At 37.3% G+C, this 12,601-nt stretch overlaps 1 protein-coding gene across 8 annotated transcripts in view; it reads left to right on the top strand.

Moving 5' to 3' along the window:
• Positions 1-664: 664 nt before the first annotated feature.
• The window catches only part of lg17h10orf67 (linkage group 17 C10orf67 homolog), a 43,716-nt gene continuing 31,779 nt past the window's right edge, over positions 665-12,601 (top strand). For 2 of the 8 annotated variants that reach the window (XR_007180789.1, XM_048162951.1), the window contains exons 1-9: positions 665-1,113; positions 1,277-1,397; positions 1,995-2,138; positions 2,240-2,314; positions 2,447-2,563; positions 5,616-5,754; positions 6,875-6,933; positions 7,008-7,073; positions 10,451-10,516. Coding sequence is in view for 5 of the 8 variants with exons in the window: in XM_048162951.1 (XP_048018908.1) it covers positions 1,034-1,113; positions 1,277-1,397; positions 1,995-2,138; positions 2,240-2,314; positions 2,447-2,563; positions 5,616-5,754; positions 6,875-6,933; positions 7,008-7,073; positions 10,451-10,516 (867 nt within the window). In the remaining 3 variants the exon portion in view is untranslated. The remainder of the gene's footprint in view (positions 1,114-1,276; positions 1,398-1,994; positions 2,139-2,239; positions 2,315-2,446; positions 2,564-5,615; positions 5,755-6,874; positions 6,934-7,007; positions 7,074-10,450; positions 10,517-12,601) is intronic. The other 6 variants (XR_007180787.1, XR_007180788.1, XM_048162950.1 and 3 more) reach the window with 5 other exon arrangements.

The following is a 12,601-nucleotide window of genomic DNA, read 5'->3' as shown; positions in this document are numbered from 1 at the left end:
AACGTGGCTTAATGTACTAAGACAGTGATTTTAACAGACCAAACTCACTAAATATCATACTAATAAAGTATACTATGTGCAAAAAATCAGTTCAAAGTTTGCTCGGTTAAAATCGCTGTCTTTAAGCCTCGTTAAGTCTTTTCTTATAAAGGTTTTCTATGGGAGGAAAAGGTTTAACGTGTTATTAAACGCGTTAAGATCATATTCTGAGCTTATCTGATTTTTTGCACATAGTATACTTTATTAGTATGATATTTAGTAAGTTTAGTCGGTTAAAATTATTGACTTAGTACATTAAGCCACGTTAAGTGTTTTAGAATGTCCCGAAAGGGGGAAGAAGATAGAAAAAAATTCATACAAAAAAACAAAACAAAAACAAAAACAAAAAAAGGCACCTCAACCAGTAAGAAAAATGTGTTCATAATTCTTAAGAAACATGTTGTTCTTATTGTTATCAATGAGTTTAAGATATTTTACAATAAGGGAAATCTCAGCAAGAAAGACATCAAGTCTGGGCAGAAATTTTTATGTATTTATGAATAAAAAAATGCAACACAAAGAAAGCCCTAGTAAAGCTCTATCGCTATACTACCTCTATTGCGAATGTACTCGCCTTGAGACGCATGCGCAGTCTTGGCTCTAAATTTGACCAAATAAAAAAATTGGGTGGCAAGGTAGGCTACAAGGTTGCGTTTAGTTAAATCAAATGGATTTGAAATCCCCGCCATAATATTAGTTATTACTCATAATATACAGACCTGTTTAACTAATTAAATTATTCACAACATTTTAGCATAAAGCCGAACGTATTATATGTTCTATATCGTGTAACTATCATATTTTTATCATGTGAAACGACTGTATCCTATGGGAGTCCAGCTAAAAACGGCTTGCAGTGAGAAACAGAAACAAGTTGCAGTGAGAGTCGTTCGCTTCCTGTTAAGTTTCTGTTGCTACGGCAACCGGTTGAGCACCCGAAATCTGTAGCCAAATATTATGCGATAGTATTTTATGCCCTGTGTAGTTTGGAAACATGGACGTTATCGAAAAGAGAATAAACAGCATTGAAGCCGAAGAGGTGCTGATTTCAAAAGAAATTGAGGAAATACGTCGGTAAGAAGTTTTTCCATGCTCTCTTTCTCTTGCAAACAAGCTGTAAGACATCCAGACCCAAATTCATCTTCAGCTAAGTTCTGTCGGTGAACTATGTCGATCTTTTCACAAGGGTAGGATTTGAACTTAATTTCATCACCACACGATCTTTCTCCCTCTTCAGGTATTCTCTGTCACATGAGTTGAGAACAGGTTTTTTTGGACAAGATGCTTGTGTCCAAACTGACGAATCAGAGCTGCCAAATATAAAGATTCTCGCTGCCGACACTACCAATCTTATGAAGGTGTGTATTTGTTATCTTTAGATGAATAGCCAGTCCATTTTATCGTCAGTTTAGTCTGTTAATAGCACTTTTTTTTTTATTTTACCTCAAAAATAGGAAGCAATCTGTCAGCTGTCAATCAATCTGCCGCCATCTTTAAAACTAAAGTTTTTCTTGCCTCAAAAAAGGCCCACAGAAAGCTGATACTTTGTCAGTGCATTCCGCTAGATATACTCATTCACGCTGCTGGCTTTTCATCTTATTAGCTCAAGATTCTTCTAACTTTAGCTCTGAGTGGCCTCACTGTGGGCTGCCTAGGTCACCTGCTGAGAGGGCATATGGTGGCTTTGTGGAGAAGAACAGTGCCTTCACAAGGAATCCTCTAGCCTGCAGAGTTAAACATATTGATTAGCAGGCTAGCAGCCAAATAAATGCTCTACTAAATGCATGTTTAGTTCCATCACTCACAGATATCCTGTAGGCCTACAATATTGTGATGGCAGCACAAAAATTAATGCATTTACTTGCAGTTGGAAGTTAGCTTTGTATTTCCTACCCACAGCAAGATATTCTGTGTTAAATAAATAACCTGTTTTAAAATATTGAATTTTATCTCAGCAAATGCACGTGTTAAAAGAAGACACTGAAAAGAAACTGAAAATAATACGTTTTCAGTATGAGACCAAATTGCAGGAAGAATCTGATACACTTTATACAAGAATGAATGAAAAAATCAAGAATTTGGAAAACTGCTACAAAGAGGTTTGTATTCAGGTTTCATCAATAAATGTGTTTCTTCTGTAATGATCATTACAAATGCATTGATCTTCACTTCAATTTGATGTCTGTTTTATTATTTGAAGAAATTATCTGTTCTCCGGAGAAGCTATCAGCAGCAGCTCTCTGATGCTATGCAGGTGATCAAAGCCAGTTATAAGGTAAGCTTTTAATGAATTTGGAATATCAACGAAGATATTGCAAAAATATTTTGTTTTTAATTTGATATAATTTATTGTTACAAAATTCACAATCTTTCAATATGATATCTTGCATGGCCAAAACTTTACAAGAATAAAGAAGACACGGTTTGTGATGTTACTGACGGAAGAGTAAAGGACCTTCTGAATGAGCTTCACGAGAAGAACCTGAGGATTGAGTTTATAAGTGAACAGCTGAAGAAAAATGAGGTACAGATGCACTGCCAATCATCACAGAAACACAATAGTGTTTCATTTGTTGAACTAGTGCTCACCAAGGCTGCATTTATTTGATCAGAAATACAGCAAAAACACTAAATATGATTGCCAACTTGCCATCAAAAATAACATTTTAAACATACATAACATACATTTTAAAATATAATTTATTCCTCTGATGGCAAAGCTGAATTTTAAAGGGATAGTTCACCCAAAAATGAAAATAATCAAGCCATTCTGGGTGTACTATCTTCTTTCAGATGGACACAATCAGAGATATATTTAAAAATATCCTGGCACTTCCAAACTTTATAATGGTTTTTAAGAAAAATATCCATATTTAAAACTTTAGTTAATAACTAGCTTTCGGCAGACGGCTGTACGCATCGATTTGCAGCGGAAGAGTAACCTCTGACCCGACACATGACGCAATGACGAACGCGGAAGCGCAGAGGATAGAGCAAAACAAAACACTGGTGACGAATAAGAAGTCTAAAATAAGAAATTGTAAAGAAAAATATAAGAGGATTTCATTATAAAAGAAGAGGAGCTTGAGTTTGTTGCACAGCCCTATTTGTTTAAACCGCGTTTAAGCTTACGATACTCCCACATCCTCCATCATACATCGCGTCAGGGGTTACTCTTGTGACGCAAGTTGACTTGCGCAGTATGCGTACGGTCGTCTTCCGGAACCTAGTAGTTATTTTAGTTTTAAATATGGATATTTTTCTTTCAAAAACCCATTGCTTCCCTTCAGAAGGCCTTTATTAACCCCCTGGGGCCATATGGATTATATTTTTGATGGATGGATGCATTTTTTTGGGCTTCAAAATATCTCATCCCCCATTCAGTACCATTATAAAGCTTGGAAAAGCCAGGATATTTTTATATATATCTCTGATTGTGTTCTTCTGAAAGAAGATAGTCATATACACCTAGGACAGCTTGGGGCTGAGTAAATCATGGGGCAATTCTCAATTTTTGGATAAACCATGCCTTCATGCAGCCAATACTCTATTTTTCAGGGTCACATGATCTTTCAGAAATCTTTGTAATATGCTGATTTGGTGCTCAAGAGACATTTCTTATTATTGTCAACGTTGAAGGCCAATATATATATATATATTTTTTTTTTTTGAGTGCAGCTTTTGCACTGAGGCATTACTTGGCCAGTAGTGCATTTATCATTAATGATGTCAATATGATTCCTGATTACTTAAATGTCATCCAGCGTGTGTTGATATTGACCAGCAGGATGGTAATTATTGTTTAGTGGCCTGCTCTATTATGGCCTGAAGTGCACTTGGGAGTGGCCCGGCCCCATGGCTATACACTAATAAGCAGGTTCTTGCGTTCCACAAAGTGAAATCAATTACTCAGCTTTATGCCCTTGCAAAAGGGGTTTACATGCAACATGAATGAGCTATCAGGTGCCAATAAGTGAGGTGTCTATTATTAGCCTTTTTAATAGGCTGCCCCTCTCACTCTGCCTGAGAGAGTTATCTCTCACCCTGAGTGTCTGAGCTCTGTCCAACCAAAACGGCTGCTTGTGTAGGCAGATGGCCGGGAGAACGGCCATACAAAACCTGCCACTCAAAGTGTAACAAATGAGTCCAGCCCGGCGGAGTTGAGCTTTGTTCATTGTGCTAATGAGAACTCTCACGCCCACAGGAGAGATGCATGGCTAATCACCTGTAGTTCTGTTGCTGCAGCAGATGGTGGAGCCAGAGTTAAAGGTTGGGGTGTTCAAACAGGTCTATAGGATAATTTTTTTTTTTTTCCTCTTTGAGGATAAAAAATTAGGTTCAGTAACTATGAATGAATCCATTTAAGTTTACTATCTCCGCCACTTCCTCATGGTAGATGATGATAGTGTAACAGGGAGGGAAGGATGAAGTGACCACCCTGCATGGAGGAATATTCTGTCATGCTGGATGCATTGATGTCCATTCCTATTAGTGATGGAGTAATCCTCCGGTCCATGACATGTACATCATCATCTGACCGTCACACTTGGGGAGTCACGTTCATAACACATGGCTCTTTATTCTGGGGTTAAATCTGTAGTAAGCAACCATATGCAAGATGTCATAAATCGGAGCGTTTATTTGATTCTGTGTGACTAAAATGGCACCTTGACTTGTATGTTGAGATCATCCCAAATCATCAAACATTAAATTAACTTATTGCAATCAAAAACTCTTTATGATCGCAATTTATTTTCTTTATGAATGAGAGAGAGAGAGAGAGAGAGAGAGAGAGACAGAGTGAAGAAAGTGAAAAAAGAAAACCCTTTGAAAGCCTTTGAACGCCTGCACAATCTTAAGTGTGACAGGCATGCAAAAGCCCTGTTAATGTTCGGGGCATGAATGGTTGCTGCGGTACAAAGTAGAGGGCCAACTGCGTGGATATCACAGGAACCTGATGGGCTCCATGCGGCTCCCAGTCTGCAAACTTCAGCGCGCTGACATGTGATGTGATCCTGGTGACACTGGCAGCGCTGCTACTGAGGGACAGCACAAAGGCAACAAGCCCCCCCGGGAAACTGTGCTCTCTGCAAACCCCCTGGGGCTGCTCAGCCATCCTCCAATCGCCCCCCTCACAGCCTGGCTCTGCCGAGCTTGTTAGAAAGCAGAGCCCAGACTGTGGGTGGATAGGCCCCAGCTGCCTTCCTTGACTTCCAGAATAAATTGACCTGAATGACAGGGGCACACAAACAGTATGATATGTATTATTCCTGTCAATAAAAATGTCCCCATGAATTATGGGCTTTGTATGTAATGTACTGCCGTCTTTCTTCCGGGCAAGAAGAAAAGGCCGAAAGAGGGAAGAGGAGAAAAAAAAGAAGAGATTTCCCTTTTCTAAGTGTGTTTGCTTTTTTGTTTCTCGCTTTTTATTATTCAGGGGGAAATGGTAGGAGGCAGAAAGTTGTACGATTGCTTTGTGCCTGAATGGCACTCATATTTGCCACGCAGCTTGAGCGGCGTGGCTTTTGTTTCGCGCTGTAAAGGGAAAGTTAAAAAGGACTTGTGTCATTTTTCAGATCGGCACCGAGGGAGCGGAGGACCCAGAGAAAAGCAGATTGAAGTCAGAGAATGAAAAGCTAAAAGATAACATCGACTTGTTGCACGTCGAGCTGGAAGAAATTCACCGAGCCCTGGAGTCCAAAGAGCAGAGTCTGGGTAACACGTCATGTTTTAGCACACACACACACACACACACGTTTGTTTTTGTGAATTTTGGGGACATTCCATAGGAGTAATGGTTTTTATACTGTACAAACCGTATTTTCTATCCCCCTACACTACCCGTACCCCTAAACCTACCCATCACAGAAAACTGCACATTTTTACTTTTTATAAGCCTTTTGAAAAATGGGGACATGGGGTAATGTCCTCATAAGTCACCCTCTCCTTGTAATACCTATGTCATACCCATGTCATTATACAAATTTGTGTCCTGATATGTCACAAAAACGCGCGCGCACACACACACACACACAGTCACGCAAGTATGTTTCTTTTGATTTTCAGTGTGTTTTGGGACAAAAACACACATTTGTCTCAAATGGTTGTTTTGGAAATGTAGACTCATTCCCTTATCTGACTTGATGTGAGGGAGTTAGCATTCAGAGCGCAATGTTTGACGACACTTGTCAGATCATAGCTATCATCTCACACTCTGTGGGAGTCTGTGAGGAGAAAGCAAACACAAGACAGGTGTATTCTCAAGGGTCAGGCCTTTATCTCTCATAGTGTTTGATATTCATTCATTGCTTATGTAACTTTGGTAACCGTCTGAATATTTTACGCCACTGTTTTTTTCTGATTACGCATGAACACGTCTATTTTTGAAATGCTCCAAAACAACATATCAGCCATTTTATTGGAACATAAACTCCTTTTATGTATCTCCATTCAGAATGTGAAGAACCATCTGCTAAAACGTTTTGCATTGGCTGTGACTAAAGATAAGAGCTGTCCAGGTCTTAAGTCTCTATGGAAATAAAAGCACTTGGGCATTAACACACACTTGGCCCTTGAACTTAGTGGTTTGTGTTTGGTCAGTGCATGTGAGTGGACGTGTCAACAGCATTGCACCAGGTCAGAAGCTTGTCAGGACCCTGAGCCAGAACAGGTCATGCAGGCCAGGACTGGGCTTCAGTCCACTGACCCAAGATGCAAAAGATGAACAAAGACAAGTGGATGTCCTGTCGTTGTGCTCATGACATCAGCCTTTGTTTCTCTTCTAGATATTGTGCTTTTTAAAAAAACAAATATTCTCTCTTGCTTCTGTCCATAGCTCTGAATTTGGAACAGTTGAAATCAGAGGCGGACGACAGCAAAAAGGCCCTTCAAGAGGTATTATATAGTAAGAAGTTAAAAACATCCTTATTGCATTTGTTTTATAACACTGTAATTTCCATTTATTTCAGTTGGCAAGTGAGCATGAACAGCTGAAAATGCAGTTAAACTTTGAGAGAGAAAGTGGCAGAGAAAAGGTGAGAATTTTTTTTTTTTACTCCTTTTCAAAAGGCAGCATTTGTGGCATAATGTTGATTGCCACAAAATTAATTCGAACCTGACCATTGTTTCCTTTTAACAAAGCAAAGATATGGTATGTTATATTATAGTGAGACACGACAATTTGTGGATCCAATCTGTAAACGGTAAAATCCTCATTCTTTCAATAGTACAAAATGCAGTTAACATGATTTTAGTGTGAAAAAATTGGGTAACACTTTAGTTTAGGGTCCATTTTTCACTATTAACTAGTTGCTTATTAGCATGCATATTACTAGGATATTGGCTGATTATTAGTACTTATAAAGCACATATTAATGCCAAATTCTGCATGATCATATTCTACATCCCATAACCAATACATAAACATAAGAACTACCTTACTAACTATTAATAAGCAGTAATTAGGAGTTTATTGAGGCAAAAGTCATAGTTAATAGTGAGAATTGGACCCTAATCTAAAGTGTGACCAAAAATTGTTGGTTAACCTTTTGTGTGTGAAGTTAATATAACTTTTATTGAATTAATATAATTGCTTTTATAAATTATAAGCTTTGCACTTCTGCTTTTAAATCTTTAAATAATTAGCCCCATTCACTTCCATTACATACATATTGTTTTCCCTGTTCCTCCCGGGAAATAATTCTCCTTACCAGAAATGTTTACTGTGTGACTACTGTGTGACATCTAAGATAAATAGGGCAGCATATGTCAGGTTTGCAGGCCAGACAATGTTGTCCCTCATAATTTTGCATGTTTTACTCGTGTGTGTTAGCTCTATGAGCAGAGAGAAGCATGCCAGCGGAGCAAATTACCATGAATTAAATACTATGCAGCAACTGGTGCATGAGGGAGAGCTAAATTATTTTATGATATGTGATCAAGCACAGCTGAGAATATCCAGCATCAAGCTGACATTGTAGCTTGTTGATTTGGTAAAACATTTGGCGAATGGACGTGGAGCAGTGTATATATGTGTTGTTTATTTAGTGTTTTATCTTTTGTGCAGTAAAGATGAAATGTGTGTGAAGTAGCACTGCGTGGTGTTAAGATTGGGGCCATGCCAGAGTTTATATTATTGCACTACAGTAAGAAACCATGTGGTCCGAGTGCTTTGTTGTGCATTTTGAATACGCTGTAAGTTGGACTGCTGCCTTGTATTCATAAGTCCTGAGCTCGAATGTCAGCCTATTGCTTTATTTTACTACCAAAACCTTTAAATACAATATTAATTCATTTAAAATACTTTCAAAATGGAGAATTGTTCATTTACATACTTAAAACACAGACAAAATGTGGTTAGCAAGTATCATTTTACACAGGATCTGCAGTTGATTGCGAGGAACAAAATGCACCAAGTTTGCCACACAATGGCTGGAATTAAAATATGAACACAGAGGACAACGTAAAAAGAGTGTGAAAGACTCAGCCATTGAATCCGGCCACACAGAATCTAGGAGGTTAAAAGTCTCCCTCTGGCCTTGCAGGGTTGCTGGGAGACAAGCAGCAAGGGTCCTGTCAAAGCTGGCATAATTTACCCTGCAATCAAACGCTCATATTAGCACAGCTCTTCAGCCGAGTAAAGAAGAGTACGCATACAGATGTTTATTGTTGTCACTTGGTGCTTGTTAGTTTATTTATTTAGTTATTTTAAATAGGTATTTATTATGCATAAACTAAAGCAAATGCTCTTAAAAATCATCTGGTCTGTTACATGACCATACGTACCACTGAAAATTAAATGATAACATAAAGGAAAAAATGCAGACAGATTTTTCTTCATAAATGTATAAAATAAAAAATTGGTATTGGTCTCTTTTTTTAAGTAATGTTTATTTAACCAGGAAAATGTGACAACATTAAGCATAAAAAATACTGTGAGGACTGTGAGGACTTTGCCTCATCATTTTAAAACTCCACCGTATGCCATATATATATACAGTCAAACCAAAATTTATTCAGACACCTTGAACATTTTATTCATTAATACAGTTTATTCACTATAGTTTAAAAAATGGTAATAAAATATGACAAGATGTCAGAGTTAAACTGTGTCAGAAAAATAAAAAAATCTTAATTATGTCAGATAACACTTAAGCAAAACATGGTCAAGTCAACGTGTCTAAATAATTTTTGGTTCCAAATTTGTATTAATTTTACTGGTAGTCCACTGTATGAAGATTTTTTTGGCCACAATATGTCACAGTTTGCTTAATTTTGCTATCCTCACTTACATAAATGAACTATAGTGTCCTGCACCCACTAGTAAAAACATATCAAAAATATAAAAAATGTCTGAATAAACACACACACACACACACAAATATATTTTTTTATTATTACATACAGTATATTACACTGCTCACCACTGTTCTAGCTCACCACTGAAAATGGAATTAATTGTTGAAATCCATAAATAAACCATAAACAAAAGTTCAATGCAACGAAGACTTTTTAAAAAAAAATAAAGACATTTTAAATTTTTATTGCATATATTGTTATTATTCATGTATGTATAATTTGATATACAGATATACTGATGCAGTCTTTAATTATATATGTTATCTTAATTTTTAACTTTGTTAACAAATCATTTCTATCTTTTTTTTTTTTTTTTTTTTCATTTTTTTAAAGTGCTTTATAATAGAGAGGCATATTAGTTTCAGATCAATAATGTTCTTCCGGCTCTTCACATAATACTGAGTGGACACAAAACCTGGTAGGACCTGGAAAGAGGCTAATGGAGCAGGTGGTGGCCAAACACACTCCATGTAGAAACCCTGGTTAAAACCCACTAATGAAGACCTCCTTAATGTTGTTTGAGCCACCGGGAGAAAAGGATTATCCATATTTAGTGTAGCAGTTCAGATTGGCCTCTTTTCAGTCTTGCATCCTTTGTTGAGCCGCCCCTTTGTGCTTTGACTGACAAACTCAATGTTAAGGTCTAGCATGGTGGCTCTGCATAAAAATGTAAAGTAAAAAATGACATTTTGAAAAAACAAAGTTTTTTTCCATTTTATTTTGGTGACTTTGATCAATGGAGCAGAAAATTTGTTTCCATAGCCAGAGGGCTGCGGGAAAAACCTATAATGAGAGGCTGAAGCCCAGGCCAGAGTGGAGTGTGAAGCTCAGCTGGGTGTAGGCTTCGCCTCTGTGAAAGGACACCCAAATGAATGGCCCATCAACCACACAACTGCACTTGTCATCAGCACCATTGGCTGACCACTTCTGAAGTTTTAACCTGGGTGTAAATACTCCTAAAATCCGTTGGGATGGTACGCGAGTAAGCGAGCAGCATGAAGTCTGACTTACTGTCTGCTCTTGTTTGCAAGATAACATTTTAATTCTTTTGCAGATAAAACAGATAAAAGAGGAGATGAAGAAAGAAATTGCATGCATTGAAGCCTCACGCCTGAAGGAGGTGAGTATGAGACGCAGCAGAACTCGTGCTCAGATACGGCACGGACTTGACTCAAGTCCTATCTGTCTCAGGATGTTTGGAGGTCTTGAACTCTTGACCAAAGGACGGTCCCTCCATTACCCCAGACATCAGTGTCCTAAAGCAAAGACAGAGGATAAGGTGCACACGCAGTGTCTAAGTCATATCGATTTTAGCCATGAGTCTGTGGTTAAAATTCAACCCGTACCAACAGTGAAACGCATTCATTAACAGCCCTGAGTGATGGATGGCAGCTCCCTCTCCCTCTGTCAAGTGCAGTTCTTTTTCTTTTTCATCCAAAATGCCTTTTCTATCACAGATGTGAATTACAACCTTGCTAAGTCAAGTAAATTCTTAATTCAAGCTATTTTTTTTTAATTTTATTTAATTAGCAAGGATAGATTAAATTGATCAAAAGTGTTACAAAAAGTTTCTATTTCAAATAAATGCTCCTCTTTTGAACTTTCTAATCATCAAAGAATCCTGAAAAAAAAAAAAAACTTTTCCACCAAATGTTTATCAGCACAACTGTTGTCAACAATGATAATAAAATGATTCTGAAGGATCATGTGACACTGAAGACTGGAGTAATGCCATCACAGGAATAAATTACATCTTAATATATATTAAAATGGAAAACAGTTACTTTAAAGGGGTAGTTCACCCAAAAAAATGAAAATTCTGTCATCATTTACTCCCTCTCAAGTTGTTACAAACCTGTATGAATCTTTTGTATTCTGCTGAACACAAAAGATGAAACCAAACAGTTGTTGGACCCCATTTACTTCCATAGTATTTTTTTCCATTAATCATATTCTTCAAAATCTCATCTTTTGTGTTTAGCAGAAAAAAGAAATTCATACAGGTTTGGAACAACTTGAGGGGGAGTAAATGATGACAGAATTTTCATTTTTGGGTGAACTATCCCTTTAAGGTGTTAAAACATTTTACAATATTACTGTTTCTTACAAAAAAATTATAAAAACATGAAGCCTTGGTGAGCTTAAAGAATTAGCATAAGAACCTTTCAAAAATACTGACCCCAAACCCAAACGATAGTGTATAAATTGTCATACACACTAATAGCTATATTATATTATGCATTAAACTTTATTTTTCTTTATCTATTTTTATATAATGCTATTTTCAGTGTTTATCATACTTATCTTTAAATAAACTATTAATGTAGTATCACAGCTTTTTTTATTTGATTGTTCATGGATTGTCATTGAATGGGGGTGTTGGCGTTAGAGTGGGGGGGGGGATCAGGACGATGACTCTGTCAACATAGTGACCGCATAGAGGCGGCCGAGGAGGTGGCCAGTGTGAATCCCTGGCCTCAGCGCCTAGGAGAGGGTGGAATGTGGCATGCAGCTGACACAACACGGTGACAGGCTGGAGTGGGTGATGGGGTACAGCTGAATAAAAGTGGACAATAAGCCCGCTTTAAAGTCCACTTCATAAAGGGCACCCTTACAATGAGCTTGGCCAGTGTGGCTAGTTATTATGGAAATGTGTGGAACTCTTATCTTTTTTTATAACGCCCAAGCCTCGATCTTAACTGGCACGTGCCTGGCCCTGTATAGACAGTGACTCAAACGTAGATACAATGCAGAAACAGTTTGATTTATTCACCTTGGAAAACAATAGTTCTATAAACATGTGGTCTGTGCTTGAATGATTAGAAGCACTATTCTTCAAAATCATGTCATATTAATTTTTTTTTGTTTTTCCTCACCAAAATACACACTACACACAAAAGTTTAGGGTCAGAAATTTTTTCAAGTAAATGAATCTGTTTAATAAGGATGCATTAAATTAATTAAAGTGTTATTAAAGACATAAGACAAAAAGACAAAAGATTTCTGTTTAAAATAAATATAAAGAATACTGAAAAAATATTAAGCAGCATAACTGTTTTTAACATTGATAATAAGAAATGTTTCTTGAGCACCAAATCAGCATATTAGACTGATTTCTGAAGGATCATGTGACACTGAAGATTGGAGTAATGATGCTGTAAATTCAGCTTCGCCATCTCAAAAATATATTACATTTTGTATTTTA

Source organism: Megalobrama amblycephala, linkage group LG17 (genome assembly GCF_018812025.1).
Source record: "Megalobrama amblycephala isolate DHTTF-2021 linkage group LG17, ASM1881202v1, whole genome shotgun sequence".
In the NCBI taxonomy this organism is placed as follows: Eukaryota; Metazoa; Chordata; class Actinopteri; order Cypriniformes; family Xenocyprididae; genus Megalobrama; species Megalobrama amblycephala.
The sequence above is the reverse complement of the archived record's forward strand: the minus strand, read 5'-3'. Positions and strand labels throughout refer to the sequence as shown.